General features: G+C 39.6%; 2 protein-coding genes across 10 annotated transcripts in view; one reads left to right on the top strand and one right to left on the bottom strand.

Moving 5' to 3' along the window:
- TEX9 (testis expressed 9) overlaps positions 1–15,731 on the top strand; it is a 21,375-nt gene extending 5,644 nt beyond the window's left edge. Inside the window, exons 5-12 of one of the 7 annotated variants that reach the window (XM_066196048.1) lie at positions 454–502; positions 1,473–1,558; positions 3,042–3,220; positions 7,040–7,122; positions 9,428–9,601; positions 12,646–12,780; positions 13,261–13,395; positions 14,999–15,726. In XM_066196048.1, coding sequence (XP_066052145.1) covers positions 454–502; positions 1,473–1,558; positions 3,042–3,220; positions 7,040–7,122; positions 9,428–9,601; positions 12,646–12,780; positions 13,261–13,395; positions 14,999–15,076 — 919 coding nt within the window. In that variant the 3' untranslated portion in view covers positions 15,077–15,726. Of the gene's footprint in view, positions 1–453; positions 503–1,472; positions 1,559–1,979; positions 2,026–2,744; positions 2,798–2,888; positions 2,927–3,041; positions 3,221–7,039; positions 7,123–9,427; positions 9,602–12,645; positions 12,781–13,260; positions 13,396–14,998 lie in introns of those variants that run through there. The other 6 variants (XM_066196052.1, XM_066196050.1, XM_066196049.1 and 3 more) reach the window with 6 other exon arrangements.
- Positions 3,167–22,839, bottom strand: MNS1 (meiosis specific nuclear structural 1). 3 transcript variants are annotated; one of them, XM_066196046.1, is made up of 11 exons: positions 22,748–22,839; positions 22,265–22,354; positions 21,932–22,059; positions 21,346–21,448; positions 20,290–20,519; positions 19,349–19,565; positions 19,164–19,271; positions 18,116–18,373; positions 17,064–17,189; positions 16,570–16,642; positions 14,583–14,617 (listed from the first exon to the last, which is right to left on the bottom strand). In XM_066196046.1, the coding sequence occupies exons 1-11, from the start codon at positions 22,748–22,750 to the stop codon at positions 14,598–14,600; spliced, it is 1,356 nt and encodes a 451-aa protein (XP_066052143.1). In that variant the 5' UTR covers positions 22,751–22,839; the 3' UTR covers positions 14,583–14,597. The 3 variants fall into 3 exon arrangements, with proteins under 3 accessions (XP_066052144.1, XP_066052143.1, XP_066052142.1); XM_066196045.1 differs by lacking the exon at positions 14,583–14,617 and having other exon boundaries at positions 16,337–16,642; XM_066196047.1 differs by lacking the exons at positions 14,583–14,617; positions 21,346–21,448; positions 22,265–22,354; positions 22,748–22,839 and adding an exon at positions 3,167–3,283 and having other exon boundaries at positions 21,932–22,021.

Below are 22,839 nucleotides of genomic sequence, written 5' to 3'. Positions count from 1 at the left end.
GCCTGGTTAGATCCTCCCTTTGTTTGTATGAGTTCAGGGGTTTATGTCACGTCAGTGTTACCAGTGAGCTGCTGGCGGTGTTTGCTTCTGGATTGTCCTGGGGAAGCTGTAACTCTGCTTCCTGGCTCAGTGCTCCCTGCAACAGGGAATCATTGATCTAACAGGCCAGTAGCCTGAATTCCAGGAGACAAGATCAGGATTCTGGTACATGAGTACTGTTGTATCAGGTACCACAGACTCACCAGGTTTTTTGAGTTGCGCATGAGGTAGACTGGAGAGACTGTGAATGAGCCTGAATTTGTGCTTGAATTCAGTGTATGCTCCCACCTTACCTATGTAGTTTATTCTAGACATATGAAATGCTAATCTCCTGATTCTGACACGGGGGTTTTATTTTAACTGCAAAATATTTACATTGTTGCAGATCAGTGTTTTGTTTTTTTTTTAATGCAGAGATCCACTCTGTCCCGAAGTTTCATCTCCTACACACTCACTTGCAAAGGTACCAAAACTATCCTGGTTAAATTCTTTTCTAGCACAATTTCAAAAGTATAATGACATGTGGTTTTGAGGCTATGCTGGGGACTTACATGGTTGCCAAGGCAAAGGGAAGTGGTGCCCAAAGCAGTGCTACAGGCACAGTGTTACCAGGGCTCCTCAGTGCCACTGGTGTTCAAGTGGACTTACATGATGTTTCATTTTTGTATTCTGTTTTCTCTTCAGCACTGAGAGAAATGTTCAGTGTTTTGAACATCAAATTAAGAATTCCAAGTGAAAAATATTAGAACATAAGTAATTTCTTGCTTTCTTCCCTCCCTCACCTGTATAATACTAAAGGCAAGTACTAGTGTCTTTTAGATATTAAACAAATAGTCAGAGTAACTGAATTTAGAAAATATAATGGAAAACTGAGATTAGGAGCAATCTCAATAGTCTCTAACTACAACTTATATTGAAACTTTCATGAGGTGAGCTGAAGCTTCTAAAATACCATCTGCAGTTATTTATCAGAATACAGTAGAAAACCCTCTAATTTTTTAAGAATATTTGGGTGAAAGTAACAGAAATATTGTTAAATCTTCCTTCAATGGGGACTTTATAAGATTAAAATAATGCATAAAATACCATATTTTTGAAGGTATGAAGACAGTCATTAATTAATTCAAGTAATCAATACCTAACAATCAAGTAATTAATACCTTGCACAAGCTCAGAACCTTGCTTGTGCATAGATTTATTATGAGTATGTGTGGAAAAACTCCCACAAGCCAGTGACTTTTGGGTGTATTACAGTTAGGGCATATAGACATAAAAGTTGCAAGCTAAAGATGAGTGCAAATAAAATTGAGAAGTCATTTTGAAAGCATACTTTGAAAACTATCCTTGAGTATGGATATATGAAGAAGAAAAAAAACCTAGAAAAATATTTCAATAATAATAATACCCCACTAATTTTTGAAAAAAACTTTTAGGTAGAGAACAAGAAGAAATTTCCTTCTGTGCCCACAGCTCAGAACAGACCATACTCTGCAAGTAGGGGAAAAAGAACAACTTCAAGGTATATCAAAACATCTCATTTGGTTTGTCATGAACTCTTTTAGTTGTTATTTTTGTCTGTTAAGTTATTTTATAGATGTATGCCTTTATATTTATACAAATAAATGTATCAAACTTCTGTTCCTCCTCAATCAGCTCCACCATGTGGCTATCTCTTGTTTACTTGCACCAAAATTGTCCGTGGACTTATGTGATTAATATTGCAGAAATCAGAATATTGCTTTCTGCTTTAGCAATTTTCAAGGCTGACAGCTGAATTCTGTAAACTTCATCAGAGAAAGGAGGCCCAAGGAGCAAAAACAGAGCACCTGAGGCAACCTGGGCCAGCACACTTGGGTGCTGCAGCCTGATTTGTGATCAGACTGGTGCTGGGAAACATGAGGCCTTGAAGGCCCTCCTCTGTTGTAGTCAGTCTTGGGCTCACAGGAAAGGATTGGTAATACAACACAGCTGGGAAGCTTCAGCTATGTAGGTAGCACATTCGAGGTTGTAAAACCAAGAAATGGAGATCTGGACTAAAAGGGAAGAGTTGAAAAGTCCATAAGATCCTGGGAGCAATTTAAAAGTGGCATGAATTATGGCATAATACCGAAGTAGGATGAAAAGTGGTATTTTTATTGCAAGGTGGCAGGACATGGAACTGTCCTTGGCTGTCTTACAGGAATTGGGAATCCCTGGAGACTCTTCAGACCTCCCTTGGGCAGTTCAGGGGAGGTTGTCATGCTGGCAGCCCATCATGAGCTTTGGAAGTGGAATTGTGCAGATACAGAGGTTGTGGGGCAATCCAAAAGTTGTGGGAGAACATTAGGAGCTAGGAGGAGGGTGGAGGCTGGAATGAGGATATATTGGAATAAAAATTTTGGAGCTTCAGATCCTGTGAGAACTGAGATCACCTTTCTATAGGAGCAAGCTGAGGAGTTACCCTGTGTAGGTGATGTGTTACCCCCAGTGCTGGTTTTATGAAAATATTGATATGCATCTTCTAGGATCAGTGAAGTTTCCTAGGCCGAGCATAGTGATACAGAAATTGTCGTAAGGTAGAAATACAGCCAGGGGCAACAGAGTTCTAAAAGATAATGTGGTGGGGAGTAGAAAGAGCAGAAATTACAACAGAGGATAGAGGATCACCCCAGGACAGTACCCACAGCAAATGGAACATTCCTCTCCTTTGCTTTGCTCTGATTTAGTTACGGATTTGTTGGATGAGAAGACCATGCCAGAATCTTCTCAGTTGCAAATGGTAGTGGTTTCTCTACCTTCTACATTATAGTATGTAAAATCCTGTAATTATTTATGTGGGATATGGTAAAGGTATTGTGCAAAAGGCAAATGAGAAATTGCCATTGATGCATCTTTCATATGAATGCAGGTAATGAAATTGCATTAGGTAAATAATTACACTCTTAAAAATAGCAAATACAAAAAATATTTTACAAAAATATGATGTATTATAAATTTAAAATCTAGGGTTTTCGTTTTTTTAGTTCAAAAATAAGAAACATGGAAGTACAGAGTGCTGATGGTGTTGCAGTCCTGGAAGATTGCATAGGTTTTTCTTTAACAAAAACAATAAGCAAAGTTGAAGAAAAACTAAAGAAAGGAGTCTTACCAGACTGTCAAGATGATGATATTATTCCAAGGGTTGGAAATGAAATGGGAGCAGGTAAGTTTCCTTCCATGATTAGTATCTTTATTCTTGCTTCATGTCTGTTAGAAATGGGTTTTCCTTGAGAGAGAAAAAAGAAGGAGTTTCTGTGAAAATTACAGGGAAAATTCTAAAGCCCTTAACTTAAAGGAAAAGGGAAAGAAGGTTTTTCCTCTTTATATAGTCCTAGAGGAAGATCAGGTCACAGATGAATGATTATGTGGAAAAGCGAACTTTTATCTTCCTTTCTACCTTTGTAGCAAGGTATTTGGATCGTTACATATGTTGAATAAGTGCACAACATTTGATTCATTTTACTGGGGAAACAGAAGTACAGGATGCTAAGCCTATATTTCCAAAAAGATGAGCTCCAGTCTTTGCACAGGCCCTGTCTTTAGAGGCAAAAGCCTTTCCTCAGACCAGTGCTGTGGATCTCAGCAAGTGGCTGAAACGAGGTAATGTTTCAGCTGCAGTGCTTGAATTAGAATCCTCCAGATATTTTCCCACTCCAAATGGTATGTTTATGTCTGTCCTAGAAACAGAACAGGGGAGGGATTGCAGATTGGCCAGTGAGGCTAAAGCCATGACACACATCTGTCTTTTTGGCTCTGGTGTGATAAAAGTGAGTTTGTGTGGTTCCTTACAATGCTAAAGTGAGCATGAAGTCAGAGATTCGCTGCAGTAGCTGGAAGTGCCTGAGCCCTCTTTTTTGATCTAACAGCCTGATGTCAACAAGCATGCCAACACAGAAATAGCTTGGTTTCTAACCTCATGTAATTCTATGCACATCTTCTGTTACCAAGTCTCCCATAACAGATCCTCAGATAACTTTTATAGTTTTCTTCCTGAACCAAAAAGAAATTGCTTTGGCTTGCATTGGAAACTTACACCAAATTAATTCAAGGCAACTCAAGAAGAGTTATTACTGGTGCCTTGTAATCAGGGACCAAAGGCATGTATTGCAGTATTGAGGATTGTTTCTGTAACTTTAATAATGAAATAAAAATCCTCTGGATTGATTTTTGCATTTTAAATTTGATATTGACTGTTCCGAACACTCTGAATGCCTCCTTAATGTGGTAAATAAGCTATTGCAGGCATCCCAGCAGTGTCAGACTCCCAGAACAGTTAGGGTGTTCCCCAGGAAGCAGGCACAGGTATTAAGCAGGCCCTGTTACAGAGAGGGCTTAGTGGGAATCTCCATAATGGATTCCTTGGGCCCGGGTACCTGTGCCCAGCTATTTAGGCCAATGTGCTGATAAGGTTCCATAGCATTTTCCTTTCCTTGAGCTTCTTGCAGCACTCTTCCTGGAATTGGGTTCCCTGCCTTTATTTCATGATCACAGATTACCACAGTACCGCCATTTTTCTGCCAACACAGTATCTTAGACATTATTTTAGTCTGGTCTTGGGGGTTCTAATTCAACTCTGCAGTAACTCTGTGCAATGATAGAAGCACACAGAGAAGGCTGAACACGCAGCTCTACTTTTATCTAATATACCCTTATGCACAGGAATAAAATACCTGAATGTATTATTGCACATCATGCTAGTCTTCATCTTATCGCAAGAATTCAAGAAATCAGTTCTTTCTTGTAGGGTATTAGAGTCTCTCTGATGTCCTTTTCTTGTTTACCAGTCCCTAAATAATTGGTTACTTTATAACCTAAGACCATCCTCTGAAGTGAAACTCCCCCTTTTCAGCCTCATCAGGTGATTAAAATTGACCACTTGGGAAGCTAATTGTTTAATTATCTTACCCCTTGTCAGAATTCAGATTGTTTGGATCTTGGGCAACTCTCAAGACTGATCTGGTTCTAGCTGCGCACTTGCATTTTCACAGGTTTTATTACTAAGTGCTCTTAATGACACACAGCTGAATAAAACAGAAGCTGTCTGTGGACTAACAGCTGAGTAAAAGAGGAAACAAAATGTTAAAAAGAACCAGTTTTTCCAGGCGGTGGTATAGCCCTAGAGGAATCTGTCATGGAGCTTCCATTCATAGCTGGTAAAGAAATTTGTCTATGAAACAATGATTCTAGAGTAATTAAAACTGATGCTGAAGTATTGCAAAAGAATCTCATAGTACTGAGTGAGGTGATGAGGACAAGTTTACATTCTGTATTAAGGAATGCAAAATAACACTGACAGAAAACACAGCTTTCCCATCCCACCTACTACACAACTCCAGTTACACCTGCTACTGAGCTGGGCTTAGATTAATTAGTAATAACTAAATAATCTCCAAAAGCATAAGCTTTACTTCTTGTTCACAGTGGAAAAGGCAATGAATTTTTAGAAATCCTTCAGAAGACAGCAGAAAACAGAATATCGTACTGTTACCATCATGCAGTTATATAATTGATGCTACCCCATCTTGAGAATGGCACAGTTGTGCACACCCCATCTCAAATCCAGGATGTAGAACTAGCAAAGATACATGTTCAGAGTGTACAGTACTATGACAAGTGTAGAACACCTTGAATTTGAATCTTCAGTTTGAAAACAAACCAATTACAGGCAATATAAAGTTCTCTAATGAAAACAGTAATGGTAAAGGGAAAGCTGTCTTTCTCTAATGCAAATACTAGTAAATGCCACATTAAATGGGATTTAAAGTGAGCTACACAAAGTGTTTCTCATTCACATAAAGCATAATTAAATTAGCCAGCTCACTGCCACAGGATGTGGTGAATGCCGAACTACAATATGTTTTATGGAGAAAATCAAATAACTTAATAATATAAAAACACCTGAAAAGGGAATGTGAAGGTTTCATTATGGTGTCCATCTTGATAGCTACTAGCTATCAGAAGCTAGCAAGGATATAACAGGAGGAATAAAAGTCAGCCTGTATCTTATTTTTTCATGGTGTTTTCCTAAATTGTACTTCTTGGCCTCTGCAGAGTTAGAGCTTAAGCTGAAATTGATGAGGGAAGGTGGGTGAAATTAAACAAATTCCTGTTACAGCAAATGAACATGTGACCCATCCATTTCTCCACTTTTAGCTCTAGATCCTTCTCCTTCACTTTATTCTTTTCCTCTTGTAACTGCTGTGAATAATGGTTATTTCTGTGTTAGTCAACTTAATCCTCAGACTGTTTCCATGCTTGATGCTTGTGGAAGTCCAGGGGAAGTTCCTTGTGAATGATCTGGGGAATAGGAAGTATGAGAACAGACTGTTCACACACAGCTTGTTTTGTCATGCCAGTCCATTTCTTGGCTGTCCAAGAACAAGGAAGTATTTCATTTGGAAAAAACATCTGATTACATGGATTAATTTTAAACTATTAGTTGAAGAATGTTAGCAGTGTACTTTAAAAAAGCATAGACTACTGTGTGGGAGGGGTATCTGTCTACCTGTTAGGAGGGGTTTGCAGCCCTCCTAACAAATTCCTTGACATGCACAGTTTAAAATTATACTTTGGCTGTAACTACAGAAGTTGCAGCTCCAGCTGGATTGAAATGTAGACATGCCCTACAATATAGTTCTGTTGACTGCAGACTGAAGAAGTGCTGCCATTTACAGCATGGTATGATGCAAGTTTTCAATGAGTTTCAATTTTGAGCATTATGAGTCTTACATTTTAAAGATGTCAAGTTCAGTCCTTAAAAGAAAACCATCTATACAAAGCTTTGCCTAAGAATGAGAAACCTCCAAACACTTTTTTAGAAGTCTGAGTTTTTATTTGCCTATTTCTCTTCAATAATTATAAACAATGTAATGTGATTTTAAATGCAAGAACAGGAAAGTGAGTTCTTGCATCAGTTTTGGTTCTTTTCTGCATTGAATAATGAGTACTTGTGTATGTTAAATGTAACTTTTTATGTTCACAGAAGCTCAAATCAGACTTCTTAAGGCAAAGTTACGTGTGACGCAGGAAGACCTGGCAAATGTAGTGTTTGAATGCAGGAAAAAGGTAAGAGATTAATTTTTTAATCTAGAAATGGAATAGGTTCCTCTTTAACAAACAATCTCAAAACAGAATTCTCTCAACTTTTCTTTTTCAAGTTTTAAGAATTGAAGTTTTATTTTTTAAAAACACCGTACGAATTTAGAGTCAGGGGTGGTATTTTCTGTGTAAGTGTGATCTTGGGCTAAAAGCTTGTAAAATGCACTTAGTGGAAAATAATTTGGGGCAGGAAAGAACCACTGGGAACGAAGACATGGCCCAGATGTAGGGCCACTGTGGTGCTGCAAAGTCTCAAACCACCACTGCTGGGAAGGTGAGCAGAGCCTGAGAAAAGGGAGGAAGAAACAATAGCAGTGAAATGCAGATTGTGGAGTACAGAGAGGAGAGTGGTGCCCAGAGCCAGCTGCTGGGATAAGATGGATGTTTAGGGTAGAATGAGAAATAGAACAGCTTGAGAAATAGAAAATCTAGAGAAATACAGTCAGGTGCTTTTGGTGTCATCCGTGGATCAAAGTGTGCGAAGGCCTTCCATTTAAAGTGGAATATTGTATTCAAAACAGAATTTAGGCTTTCTCTGTTCTCAGGAGTACAATTGATGCAGAGGACAATGTTTGGAATGACATACTTGGGCAGATCAGAGTGAACTTAGAGCATCGGGAAGTTACACTGATATTTCAATGTTACAATGTACAAGTGAGTTCTATGATCTGCACTGCCTGGCAGTGGTGCTCAAACAGCTCTTGAACTGTAAAAACTTTAGTAGTTCATATCTGTCTGCCAGAGACATCACTTCTTATTCATGTATTTGTAATCAAGCAAGGTTTTTGAACTAACTTTCCATTTTACATAACTGGATTATTTTTAGTTGTGGTCTCTTAACTTCAGAATGCTTTTTTCCACCTATTCCCCAGGCCCAAATGTGATGATGACATTAAGAACATATGGCAAAACACCTATATATTTTCTTACGAGCTTTTAATTTAGCATTAAGGAGTAGGATGATAGTAAATGAGTTTTTTGAGATAAGCACATGAACAAAATCTTTAAAAGTAATTAGATTTTGATATTTTATATCTGTATTTTATTTTTATCAACACAGGTGCTTCTGCATTTCAATACTTCTATGCTGTGATCAGAAGATAGTTGGTACATTAGATTTTAAAGACATTTTCAAATCAAATATAATTTTGTCAGTAGCTATTGAACTTCATCATTTCATGCCAAAATCACTACAGAATTCAGTTACTGTAGCAGATGACAGAAGAAAACCTTGTACTTATTCTTGTCCTGCTCCCTTAGCACTTTGTATGTAAATGTTTCATTTTGGTTCTAGTTTCTCTGGTGTGAAAATAACTTTATTACACTCAGAAGGTCGCAAAAATTTCATTTTGGCAAAGCCTTGGGATAGATTCTGGGTTTGGTTCCAATTCACAGTTCAATTGTTATAAGGAAGCAGTAAATCTGTTTAAATTTAAAGAGGTGGGAGTTTCTGAGGTGCATGAAGTCATGAGAAGCTTAGGATAAAGCACACAGATTTCCCAGGTGGGAAGCTTGTATTCCAAGGGACTGAGAGAACAGCAGAGAGAGACTTTTTTCACAGAAATTCCATTTCTGTATGTGCCTTGGTTTCTTTTTCTTAAAGAAAAGCAGGGCATAATGTGTCTCTGAAATAATCTACATTAGTATTCACTTACAATGTTTGAAAGGTTAGAAAAGAAAAATGTCTTGAATTATAATGCTTAATGTGGGATGTAATTGCCAGTAGGTCATGAATCTAAGACAGGATTCACTTCATGTTAAGAGAATCTTAAATTTGAATACTTGATGTATCCTGGATCATTAGCTTGCTTTTAAGTCAAAACCAGATAATATCCTAAAATATAATGGAGTGGTTTATCAGTAATTATATTCTCTTCTTTTCCCCATAATTTTTCCTAATACGTGCATTTAGCTATTCTCACAAAAATATCACAAAATATCTATGTGCCACTGTTAGTCATATAATTCTATAACATTTTGATTTTTTCAAAACCTTTGAGCCATGAGAAATGTTCTACATTCTGCTACAAGACAGTTTCAAGTAAAAGACTGCAGAAAATTAAATGAGAAAAGTGTGACTGGTTTTTAAAGTATTATCTTGGTAAAATGTGTTGAAAACAAAAGTGTTTCGTTTTCTTACTCTTACTTATTGCTAGTTCTAAATCTACAGCACCTATATTCTTACTGCTGTTTATTTACATTGTTACTGCATTACCCTCCTGCTTCCTTGCAATAATTTCGTTGGGGTTTTTTGCTAATTACTGCCATACAGGATGATGAAAATCAGAATTTAGAAACTCGGCTTAAAGATACTGAAGAAGAAAACGCAAGACTGCAACGAACAATCAGCCTGCAGCAGTCTCAGGCTGAGAAGTACAAAATGTTGTCACAAGAAGCAAACAAAAAAAATGAAGGGTTACAACAAGAAGTCACTGCACTAGAAAAGGTATTGCAGATATTAGTCTCATTTATCTCAAAAAAGGGAAAAAACCCACATCAAATTACCCTCTGCCTGATGGATTGATAGAGCCGTGTCCAAGGATCTGATTCATTTTTCAATGTCTGTAAATTCATAAATTGTATTTTTAAATGGCCTAATTTTTTTTAAAGAAGAAATTATATCTTTTCCTAACTGCTTTTCTTCTGCTTCTACAATCATGTATTTCTGTGTTTTAAAAATAAATTCCTGTGCACACAAGAGACAGAACTACCTTTTCAGAAACCGCTGTCAAATTTAAAAGGGAATCCTGAAAAGTACAAGGACATTCCATTTTTGGGGTTTTAATTATAATTTTTTAAAAATTGCTTCTGTAAATTCTATTGTAAGCTGCAGAACCTAGTGAACACTTTTTTCGAAGCACCTGCAGGTTATCCTAGTATCTTGTGCAGCTGAAGGAAGGGATGTGTGTGGTTGGAAAAGCAGGCACTGCAGCGTGGCTGAGCCTCGGCAAGTCCCACAGCGGTGCCCGTGCCTGGCGCAGCAGATTGCTGCATACACAGCTTGCTTTGTTTGCAACTTCATCTTAAGGGCAGCATGTGTTTTTCTTTAATTACTCAGAGCTAGAGAGGTTGACTTCAAAACCATGGCATACATACAGTGTTGGGTAGTACATGTAACAACCAGCACAATGTTTCAGTTAAAAAACTGGGGAAAACAGAACACAGCCCAGCCCATCAAAGTCTCATACTTCCATTAAATCATAGCATGGATTTGTGTGGCCAAGCCTGTATCTTAATTCTTTATAGTTCTGGCATTTTAAAACGAACATGGTCTTTTGTGGGTTTTTGTGCAGATACTTGGAGGTTTAAAATTCCCTTATACTGATTGTGATTCTGTGAGGAAAAATATTCAGCACTGGTTTTCTGTATAGCTGAGAGAGCACAAATGAAATTTTGGGGCTTTCATTGCTTTTTCTGTTGCAGTACAGATGATGGTAGACCTAAGGTGTGATACATGCTTCTCCAAACTCCTTAGAGTATCAAGTTTTTGTAAGTTCATTAATTGCCCAGGTACTTTTTATACATGCCCAGGCAAAGATTCTCACCTGCCTTTCACAGTTTACATGAAATATGGTAACTACTTGGTTATTTTTACATTTTATTCTTTTGGTGTTTGGTCTCTGTAAACATTACTGCTTCAGCACCCACCTAAGGCAGTAACTGATGCTCCCAAAAATTTCCATCTTTCTCTTTCCAGCATTCCAATTTTTTACTATCTAGGTGGTCTAATAAATGCTATCACCTCTCTCACACCACTGGTCTACAGGAACATTCCTTCCTTTGTGTTCTCTCTCACTTGTTCAGCCTATATATGTTAGATAGTGGTCTGGGAAACACCAAAGGTGTACTCTTACTCTTTTTAAGTTTTTGTGCAGGGGTTTATCACTTGCCTTGAAGAAAGGCTTGATGCTAAGTACACCTTCTCTCAAAACTGTTTTTTGGGGAGGTGTTGCAGAGCTTCCTAAAGATAGCAGTGCTGCCCACGCTGCTGCTGGGAGGACAGAAGGCCTGCTGAGGGTTACTCATGGGCCATCACAGCCCCTGCTGCTGCTCAAGTGCCTCAGCCATGGCAGAACAGTGGGGAAAATCCAGAAACTGAAATGGGATGCAATTTAAAACACAGTAGTTTATCCTCTCCCCTCTTAGAGAAACATTATGTGAGAAAACTAATCCAGCTTTGACTTAAGTATTGAAGAAATGGCAGAAACCTTGCCTAGTTACAAAATAAAACATTTATTTCAGGCATTTTTAAGATTATAAACTTGGAGTTGAATATATTTAACAATATACTCTCACTGGATGACTTGCAAAAAAGATCCTTGGTAAGGTATTATGTGTGACAGTAAATGTCAAAAATCCCTAAGAGAATTCTTATAATTCTTTCATTAAATGACCTGATTAGCTGATAAGTAATTTGCATTGCATGTAGACTATTTATTTTGGTCATTAAATGCTTGAAAGACTATATTCCAAAGCTTTTCATATTAATGCAGAGTAAAATACATAGCATGAAAGATGTAATAGTCTTTATTCACAGCTCCATCATCTCGATCCAAGACAAGAAGGTCAATTAGTTTGTATTTCTTGGATAAATGATGTGGAAGTCTTGAGTAACCACCACAGAACAGGTGTGGAATTGAGCAAATAGAACAATTACTCAGAAATGAGGCAGTCTGAGGGCTGCCTCATTATCAGTAAGCCCCCTCTCTACCTTCATTTGGTTAAAAGAATCTTCCTGTGCCTGTTACTAAAAATTTGATAAAGAAAAAGTGTATTTCTTTTTCATAAAACACAGGCTGTGCTCTTTCTGCCAGAATTGTTTATTTCTTTTACTTTGTATGTTATCTCTATTCCCTGATCTTTAGTCTCCTTATTCTGCTCCTCAACTTGGTCTCTTTCTCTTAGTTCCCCACTTACAGCACTATGAAATACTGTCAGAATCAACTGCTTTGATTGGTGCCAGAACACTCGATGAACTATTTTCTGCTAGATGAAATAGTTACTACCCTCAGCCATCTTCAGTAGGCTGCTTTAACTTCTTGGTGGTAATTGCAAGTAGTAATCTCTGGGGCAAAGAGGTGAAAGAAGTAGGTGGGAAGAAGCAGCTGGGAACATGAGCCACCATTCCAAAATCTGCCACAGAGTAGACATAGTGATATTTTTTTCTCTTTTTCTGACTGATCATACAAGGTTTTTCAGTCAATCCTGTGGTCTTATATGATCAGCTTCACAATTACTCCAAGAGAAGCTTAAAAAATATAAAGATGAGAAAGATCCTTTTTCAAGATTTCAAAGGAGGAGGGGATGTTTTTAATGGTAGAATTATCTTTGAGACAGATTCTGTCTCCAGGCCATAGAAGTTCACAGACTCTTCAGCTTTCAAGGGTGAGCCTTTTTGTGTATTGTTGATACAGAATTCAATAGAACACCACAAATCTATTTCATTATTCATGATGTTTGCATTGGGTTTGTCCTTTGCTTCTTAAATAGGAATTGGAGAATCTAAAGCGTGCCCAAAAGCAGGCTGCAGCCACTCAGAGTGCAACAGAGGTTCGTTTAAACAGGGCCTTGGAAGAAGTGGAAAAGTATAAGGTGGAGCTGAATAAACTGAAGCAAAGCAACAAGGTACTATGGCTCAGGAAAACGATTTCCAGTCTGCAATCACTCAGTAATCAGAGATAAAAAGCTTGATGGGCTTTGGAGGCTTCATATCTCTTACAGGCAGCCCCAGAATTAACTTGAAGCAAGTCACACAGGCCTCAGTGTTCTCTTAGAGGATACTACTGCAACCTCTGCAGGAAGAAGAAATGTACAGAATGAAGTGAAAGCCTTTGTGATTTTCCTCATCTGTGTGAAAATGAAACATGTTTAGAAAGAGGAAGAAGTACACATACACACCTAAAACATACAGAGGCAAACCTCGCCTCGTACTGTCAAGATTTTCTTTTCTAAGTTTTAATGTGGGAGTATTTTGATTAATTCGATTTCTTTTCAGAAGTGTCATGTGTGGCTACTGTTTGTCATTTCCTTATGTAATGCCAGGTTTCACTGGTGAAAGCACCATTTTTCATAATTAATATATTTCTCCTTTTCTTCCCTTGGTAGGATGTAGCTAACCAAGAACTCAAAACCATTGAAGAATTAAAAACAGAAAACAGGAAACTGCAGAAACAAAAAGGAGAGCTAATTACAGGTTTTAAAAAGCAATTAAAGTTAATTGATATTTTGAAGAGACAAAAGGTAAGGAGCTGTGGATGTATTTCAGTTAACAATCTGTAGCTAAATGTCTCTGTGTCCAGTAAATCCTGGAAACTGTGAGTTTACATGGAAGGAAATGAAAATGAGAGGACTGTATACTAAGAGATATCGCCCAAATCAAATGATTTTCCACTTACTAGTTCCATCACACTTTTTACTTAAAATATTTAGGATGTGTGCAGTCATTTCCATCAGTTTTCCTTCTGAGGCTGCATGAGACATGTAGAGCTATGGGCTGGACAGGACCTTAACACAGAGTGGGTCACCTCCAGTTGCTTACTCTGCTGAATCTCATGGGATTCATTTTTGGATGGAGTCAATGCACTTCTTGTACTCTCAAATCAAAGCTGTAAGACAGCTAAAGCAAGCAATGTATGGTGGCTTCTTGAGCAGAACCCTCTTTAAGAAGGGCCAGCCTCAGAGATAAGAAAGTAGAACATTTTATTTACCCTTTGAGTACTCAGTGATCACCAGACATTCAGTAAACACTTCTGAACCTCTTGGGCCCCTAGAGGAAGAATAGTTCTGCATAAGTGGCAGCTTCAGGGTGCAAAACACACGCTTATCCTAAGAACTGGGAATTGCAATATGAAACTACATCTTTGAATCTGGAATACCTCCCCAACACAGGGCAAAGGAGGACAGGTGAGTGGAATAAGAGGAAGTGGGGCTGCTTGTGTATTCCAGTGCAAGAGAGTTTTTCTGGCAGTAACAGGATGCAGAGGAGATCATCTAACAGTAACAGTGCTAGCTTAGCCTTCAGCTGGCTCTTCTAGCTCTACAAGGTTATTTTGAGAATGAAAACTACACAGCATTCACTCAAAATATGTTCTTCCAGATGAGATCGTTTGTTGTCCTCTGGAAAAAGGGTGTCACAAAGCAGCATTTCTCTTTGACTGGGAACCAAACCCATGGTCTCAGACAAATGTCACAAACTGCATTAAATACATTTTTAAACAATTAAAAATGCTGTATCAGAACTGCAGATAGGAGAGAAAGCCACTTACCTTTTCCTACAGAAGTGTTACCCACAGAAGAAGGATGCTGTGAGTTGTCCTTTCTGAAGAGACTGTGACTGGAAGAACATGGAAGAGACTGGGGCTAACTAACCCTGCCCCTTGCAGCTTCTGGCAGAAGGCACTGGGGAAGGGCAGCTGAAGCTCACATGTGCTCAGTGTTCACAATCAGTGGAAGGACTTCAAATCTGTTTCAAACAGGCCGTTTGTTGAATGAATTAGAAAAACCTGATTTAGGCTGTTTGTGTAGTGTTTATGTGGCAGGTTCAGATGCACAGAGCAGACCGAGCCTGAAGAATGATAGAGGGAAAAAAATTCCCTGAAGACATTAAATATGAGGAGTAGGATGATTTGCTTTGTAATAGTTATAATGTTAAATTGTATATTGATCAGCTTGAAAGAACATGGACCAGTTTTCTTACATGTGGTCTTCAGAAGTCACAAGAGCTGTCAAATTTTCAGGAATTTCTGTGCTTTATTAAAATCCATAAAATATCCCAGTTAGCCAGGATTTTGTATTGGTCATTAACATTATTTTACCTTCTGCTCTCTTTTTTTTTTTATTTTAGATGCACATTGAAGCTGCCAAGATGCTTTCTTTTACCGAAGAGGAATTCATGAAAGCTCTTGAGTGGGGAAATTATTGATCCCATTAAATAACTTCTGTTTGAAGGATGAGTCAGATGGTACATTATTTTGAGACTATGTATGAGTCCTTGTTAAGAGTTAATAACTGTATATCCCACTGAATTGATATTGTTGATTTTGCTTATATTTAAATAGTTTAACTTTTGTAAGCCTGATAGCTTGTGTTGTAACGTCATATGAAACACAAATTTCTACTCCATTGTCAGGCCAAACTGCCCATTCTGTAAGGAGCAGAGAAGCACAGACCATGCAAGGAATATTCCACCAAGTGAACTTTGTTATCCGTTTGCTCTGTTCTAGCATTTAAAACTGTGCCTTACCTATGGTAATATTCAGTCCAAGGAAGTCAGGATTTAGTGTCAGAAAATTCCTTGTTGCAACAGAAATAAACTAACCGGTGATCCAGTTGAGAAGAAAATGTCATGTCCTTTTTAAAACACGTGGTTGGAAAATTGGCCTTGTCTGTTCTCTGTAACAGATCTCCCCTCAAAGCTAGCTGGTCTGGCATCTAATTTAAGCACCAACAGCTCTTTTATAGAAATGACCATAACTTGTTTTAGCCATTACATCTTAGCCCCTGGCTGGCATAACCATACATGAGACTTGCTCTCATTGCCCAGACAGACTCCACAGTCCCACAGAACTGTATTGTGTAAAACTGTTCCTTCAGTCAAGGTGAAAGTATTAAACCTTTCCCTGGCCATCAGCTGCTTCTTTGGGATACAGGCAGGAGCAATGACTCCGTATTCACAGGTGCTCTACAAGCATTACATCCCTAAAAATTTCATTAGTCATCATTGTAATCAATAACTGGAAAACATTCAGGGTAGATGAGCTGAGCCTCTTGTGTGTACATTAATGGACAGGAGCAATACAAGCCTGTGCTGCTTGCATGAACCTCTGCCAGACCTCAGCTGTTTCAATGGATTCCTCCCTCAGAGTGAGGAAGAACAAGAGACAAAAATAGTCAGTTTGTGCACTGGAAGACTGGTATAAACATGAGTTCTGACCTCAGAATGACACAACATCTCTGCTTGGATTCTACCAGTGAAGAAACTCAGACCTACCTCATGGAGATGAGACACACTACATTTGGATGAGGACTGTAGTAGCGTAATGCCAGTACAGCCACATCTTCCCTAAACTAGTGCATTAGAAGAATCCTCTGGTCCAGACTGGAATACACATGCTAGGTGAGGTTTCTGCTGTGTTGCTGAAGAAAACATTCCTAACATTACTACATGACTAACTGAGAATAATTGAGAACTCCAGAACAGTTTATTGGTGAAAAATGCAAGTGGAGCACACACTTGTATAAAACTGCTCATCTGTTTAGAGCTCTGGTTTTAAAATAATGGCTTTCAATGCTATAAAAAGTAATTCCTCACTGTTAAAAGCAAATGGAAGTTTTCACTGGGAATCAGCTGACACCTAGTGGCAAAACAGGAGCTGAGCTGAGGGAAGGTTCAGCTCTCTTCTGAAAGTTCATTACCTCTTCTCTGCTGGTAAGCCAACCTGAAATCTTCTCCAAGCATGTTAATGTCATTTTCGTCTTTGATTATTCCCTGCATTAACGGGAAAGAAACATCAGAAGGTAAAACAAAGTAGAGATCACTATGGATCTCTGAAATTTTCTATGGAAGAAAATAATGATATCCGTAATACTGTTATATTACCTTTAAAGCAAGCCTGAAAACCGTCACAAAACCTGAACAGGTGAGTTACAAATCAGTGCTAACCCAGAGCCCCCCTTTTGTTCTGCCAAAAGACAACGTTTAGCTGCATTCTCTTGCTCACAGGAGTGATTACAGTCAGTGCAGCACAGGAGCCGGTTTAGTAAAATCAAGCAACTGCAGTGAAAAGAGGCCCTGGCTGGGCTGGGGCTCTGTCTCCACCTTTACCTGTGTTGGAATTACCTCATATCAAGAGATAACTTGAGAAATCAAGTAATACTGGACAACTTGACCAAAACCCATATAAACTTACTCGAGGAAGATAACCCAGCAATTTCCATGCATGCTCTTTCAAGAGTTTCTGTCTCTCTTCTTCAATAATTGCACGGATACTTTCTTGTCTCCTCTTCTCTAACTCTCTTTCTTCAAGTTCACGCTCCTACAATAGATAAGTTTTCCTAAGTTGTGTTTCTGCTCTGTGAACATTTGTTTCCACCACTCTCCCTAACAGCATAAAGAGAAAAAATTTTAGTGGAGTAAATTTTGAACTTCCTAATTTCGAACTTCCTAATTCCTGGTCACAGGAAATTCTCTTGAAAAGGATGGAAAAGTGTATGTAAAACCCCACATAGCATTGTTTAAACGATTCCTGTCTGGCATCTGGAAGGCAATCTCAGACAAAAGAGAAAACTGAATGGCAAGTCATTGGGTAAGTCTGTTATCCAAGTGTTTGGTGTCAGAAGCCCTTCTGAAGGCAGGCAGTGTTCAGTTCTGCTGGCTTTTTGGCTCTCAAACAAGTTAGTCTGTTCCAGCCCTACTGCTCTAATCCAGGAAAAGGAGCAATAGGTATGAATTCTCACATTGGTGACTGGAAATTACAATTTATGCTACACAGGTGATTATACCTTATAGGATATATAAACAGGTCTGAAAACAGCAGTATGGGATTCCATGTCTTGCTTACACCTTTTCTTCCTCAGATCTCTATAAAAGAGACAACCTCAAAGCAAGGCTAGGCCTTCCCCTCCTCCCACATCATAATCAGTGCAGTTGACCAGGGATGTGGAACTGGACAGCAGTTGTGCTGCTGATCTCATGGCTCCTGAAGAGCCAAGGGTATTTGCAGTACGCAGCTACACAGAGGGGCAGGGATGTTGTTTAACCCAATCCTCTTGAGCTACAAAAAGTTCATTCCGAAAATACTTTTTTCTTGTCAGAAACCAAAACAAAGTCCTGGTTCCCTTCGCTATTCTCTACAATTCCCATCACCTTTCCCTAACAACACCAGCACTGTCCCTTGGGATAGCACAAGTATTCCCACATTAAACACTGTGCTCAAACCAAAGGTGCATGTGAAACTTTTACTTTTTCTGCAATACACTGCTTGCGACGCTCCTCAAGAATTTTCTGCACGGCCATTTTGTGTTCCAGCTCTTTCATTCTCCGTTTCTGCGTGTTCAGCTGCTCAATGTGATCGTCCTCGGCCAGCTTGGCCAAGATCTGCTGCTGCAGAGCTTCCTCCTCTTCTCTCATGGCTTGTTGTGCTGCTGCCTTTAGAGCAAAGTGCTCTTCATATGTCTGCCTCAAGTCTAGGCGCTGCCTTATTCTCTTTTCAATTTCTGCCTATAAAGGAAATGTAGTAAAATGCAGTGTTACTGAACATACTGTGAAAAATTCTCAGCAGCAGCAGCCAATCTACTCTGTTTATCTTGGAATAAGTTTGCTATAGCACCTAACTTCTACCATAACTAACTGGAGCAAACATTCTATACCTGACAGTGCTCTCTAGTATTAATCAGCTTGGGAAGTGTCACAAGATTCTGAAAATTAAGTCCAAAACCAAAGGGGATGTTTTTTCCCACTATGATGAAGGGAATCAACACGACAGTCGTCCTGAACAACACTCTAAAAATAGCAGTGTTTACTGTCTCGACCTGTGTTACGTTTTGTTTGTCACCCACAGCAAAGTAAAATGAGTGTGGCCAGGCCAATAGGAAATAGACATGCAGAAAAAAAGCAATTTATTAAAACTGCTTAGCTTAAACCTAAACTTGAAAGTTACTGGTATTCTCCTTCCCAATATAAATAAATATATATATAATATATATAAATATATAAATAGGTATTCAAAATAAATATAAGGGTATTCAAAACCTTCACTTGTCTTCCTGGGTGAAATGAAAACTTAAATACATTAGGAACAGAAAAGGAAACTCAAAGTACAAGATTTTCCATCCAAAACCTAAGCTAATGTACAAACTGCCTGTCTGACTGAGAACATTTAGGAAATAGAGTTGAAAATAAATACTTTGTGCCAGAACATAACTGGAAACCCCAGAGTCATAAACAACACTGCAGACTTAGAAATCCAAAGTGTGGGAAAAAAACCCTTCATGTACCTGCCAGCACTTACCATCTCCTTCTTCCTTTCCATTGCTTCTTGTTCTTCCAGATAGAGATCTTGGCGAATTTGTTCCTTTTCTTTACGCCTCTGTTCTTCTCTTTCCATGGTCTTGGCAAGCTATCACAAGAAGGAAAGGTTTCTAAATGAAAGGCAGAAACATACAACAATTTTTCTACTATTTCAATTTTTGATACCATGTTTTGAACTCTCTGTTTTTTCTCCTCAGTGTCGCGAACTTTAGCCATCCGATCATCTTCTCTTTGTTGTTGCATGTTGGCAAACTCCATAATTTTCCTATTTTCTTCTTCCATCTCTTCCTGTTTCCTTTTCCTCCACATAGCTTGTTCTTTTATAAACTCTTCAATGTATGTCTGAGTTTCTCGCATTTTATCTAACTTCCGTTGCTTTTCCCTGTAGAAGATGGGGGAAAAAAGTTCAAATAATTATTTAACATACCGCAGAGTGACATTTAATCAAGCAGATGCCCACCATTAACAACATATTCCTAAGACTAAGATTTAAATTATTCTCCTTAACGATTCAGCTAGAAACTAGATAGCTAAATTGAAAATACTCAGTAATAAACTGCCCCAAGAAGGGAATCTCATGTCTAACACCTTTCTGGAAGACAGACTGTACATAAAAGTACTCATTGCTGCTGCATTTTATACATGCCCCATCAAAGAGAAAGAAGGAAAGAAAGCCCAATAGCACCACAACCCCTAAACTTTTTATTTACACTAAACTCTCCCCCCCACACATAATACTCTGCCCTCAGAAACCTCCTTCCCTGTTCCTAAGATATGCAAACAAAGCACCTGGTGGCAAGGCAGGGACACACGGTGAGGCAGAAATGTGTACTGTGCTGTTGTGTCCAGCACGATGGGCCCAGTGGAAGCTCTCCTGCAAATCAGCTGGATTTCATATTTGGGGAACAAGGACACGAGACTGACTGTGACATTCCAAAGTTTCAACAGGAAAATTCATGCAAGGCAGTCTCTTGTTAGTAAAATGCGACCAAGGAAAACTAAAATGGGCCTTAGTCTATATGGAATAGTTACATACAAATTAGCTTTCTTTGCAGAATTATACGAGTTGCTTTGTGTTAAATTAATAAAAATTCTAAGTAACTAACATTTGAGCTTCTTCATAGATCTTTTTCACAATTTCATCAATCATGAGTTTCTCTCTTAGAAACTCTTCATAAGCCTCTTGCTTCTTCTTCTCCTGTTCCTCAACCTGCTTGTCCAGTTCTTGATGGTACATTTTCTTCTCCTCATTTCGCCTCAGTTCTGCAGACATTTCTTCTTTCAGATACCTGTCATACTCTTCCTTCATCTCTTGGGCTACTTCATCCTCCCATTTCTAGCAGGAAAAAGGCAACACAAGATTCCTTTTCACTCCCACTGCTACAACTTGTAATGAAAAAACACAGCATGGAAAGGAATTATGCAGCATTAACAGAAATGAATGTCTTCCACCTCAATCTATAAATATAGAGCCTTAACACACTTAATAGCTTAATCCAGTCAGTAGAACCCTTGAAGGGCACCCTCAAGATCTCACCAACTTGAGGAGCACTAAAAATACTTAAAGAACAAAGTATTGAGCACTTGAGCACAGGTGGGACTCACTCACATCAGCACAATGACTGGAATGAGCCTGGGCTACAGAGAACACCCTCAGTGAGCACACTGCTGTACAGCAACTGCCTGCACTCAACTCTTTATAAAGCATTAGCAGCATCAGAATCACCTGCCTGATTACCAATATCTTTCTATACATAAATACAAATTTGCAAGTCTTTCTGAAGTTTCCCAGATCACTGTTTAACAACAGTGACATTGTTTTCAACAACCAGACCCTGAGGTAAGGATTCACCACTGTAAACACTTACTGTACAAAGGGTATCATAGTTTTGCCTTGGATAAATATTACAAAACCAGTAAAATAACAACTAGAACCAGTCATACAGCTAATTCAATCACTACTCCTTCAATTGCAATGGCAAAGTAAACCTTTTTCTTATAGCTAGTTATTACTGGCTAATTAATCCTTCATAATACAAAATGTATTTTCAGTAACACTAAATGCTTGAACGATATTTTAGATAAAAAAGGTTGAAGGAAAAACCTTCTGCACAATCCATACAAAGAGTTACGGGACTCAGGTGCTGGGATACACAAATTACCATTTTCTCATCGTATATAGCTTTTTTTTCAGCAATCTGTGCAGCTCGTTCTTTATTCATATAAGCAGATTTCAGCTTTCTTTCTAACTCTCGAAGTTCAAGACTGGAGGGGAAAAACAAATTGTCCTATTACAAAGGGGTAGGTATCTAGGGGAAAAAATTAAGTTTCCATCGCTATTTAAACACAGTATTTTCCATCGGGGCAACCCTGATGAAAAATATTGCTCTAATTAAAGGGCAGAAAAAGAAAAAAATCCATTTAAACCCAAGAATTAACTATATTTCTACATGTGTTATCAACAGTTCTACATACTTCACTTCTAACTGTATAAGCACAGGTACACATACATACACATGTATGCTCACAGATATGCCCAAGTGTACATAAGCATATATTCAAAACGAAAATTTTGTGGATCAACGTTTTTTATTGACAAAATCTGCTTAAAACTAACTTTTTATTATACTTTGATCTCAAAGTAACTTTTCCTGCCAGGTCTGAGTGGTCTCCACCCCTGCTACAGCTTTCCCAAATCTTGATAACAGCAGCATGCAATTTGATACAGCTGGGAAATTTCTGAATTACCTGTTTGCTCTGACTTGTTGCCTGATCTTCTCATCTTTCATTTTCTCGAGGTCCCGCCTCGCCAGCTCAGCCGCCAGCTTTTGCTCTCGCTCCAGCTGCAGCGCTCTCCGCTTTCTGTTCTCTTCTGCCTGATCAGAACAAACAACTTCCGTACCAACTCTCGCACAAGCACATTTGGGAGAACGCAAGGAGACTGTGCAGTCAAGCAAGACTGCATTTACAAGCCAGTAAATGATTGTTAATAGAGAAAGCTTTTAGCAGCCAAAGGTAAAGCCAGGCGAACACTTCTCAGCCTTCCCCCTCCCTGAGCCCGGCCGCCCCCGCAGCGCTTACCGCCCGCAGCGCCTCGTCCATGCGCCGCTCCCGCTCCATCTCGGCCCGCAGCCGGGCCGCCCGTCTGCTCCACTCGCGCTCCTCGGACGCCTGCGGGCGGCAAGGGAGAGGCGGTGGCGCAGGACAGCCGCGGGGACCCGCTGCCCATGGCGCCCCCGATCCCGGTCCCCTCACGGTCCCGTTCCCCATGCTGCGCCCAATCTCGCTCCCCTCACGGTCCCGCTCCCCACGCCGCCCCCGATCCCGGTCCCCTCACGGTCCCGCTCCCCACGCCGCCCCCGATCCCGGTCCCCTCACGGTCCCGCTCCCCACGCCGCCCCTCACGGTCCCGTTCCCCACGCCGCCCCCGATCCCGGTCCCCTCACGGTCCCGCTCCCCACGCCGCCCCCGATCCCGGTCCCCTCACGGTCCCGCTCCCCACGCCGCCCCCGATCCCGGTCTCCTCAGAGTCGCGGTCCCCATGCCGATCCCGGTCCCTCTCACCATCCTGCCGGCCGTTGCCGTGGCAACCAGCGGCGCCGCCGGGCTCCAGGGCGCGGTTTCACTTCCGGGAAATCGCCCTCACTGATTGGTCA

Source organism: Chamaea fasciata, unplaced genomic scaffold (assembly GCF_029207755.1).
Source record: "Chamaea fasciata isolate MVZ Bird 193981 ecotype frontalis unplaced genomic scaffold, bChaFas1.0.hap1 SCAF_14, whole genome shotgun sequence".
Classification (NCBI taxonomy): Eukaryota; Metazoa; Chordata; class Aves; order Passeriformes; family Sylviidae; genus Chamaea; species Chamaea fasciata.
This window is presented reverse-complemented; position numbering and strand designations above follow the sequence as displayed.

Bases quoted from the DNA above. Each gene is read 5' to 3' on its own strand.
- MNS1 (XM_066196045.1), bottom strand. The intron at 20,520-21,345 runs GTAATTTGTGTA...TTTTCCTGCTAG, and splicing joins CTATATACGATGAGAAAATG to AAATGGGAGGATGAAGTAGC. The intron at 18,374-19,163 runs GTAAGTGCTGGC...TTTCCTTTATAG, and splicing joins TGGAAAGGAAGAAGGAGATG to GCAGAAATTGAAAAGAGAAT.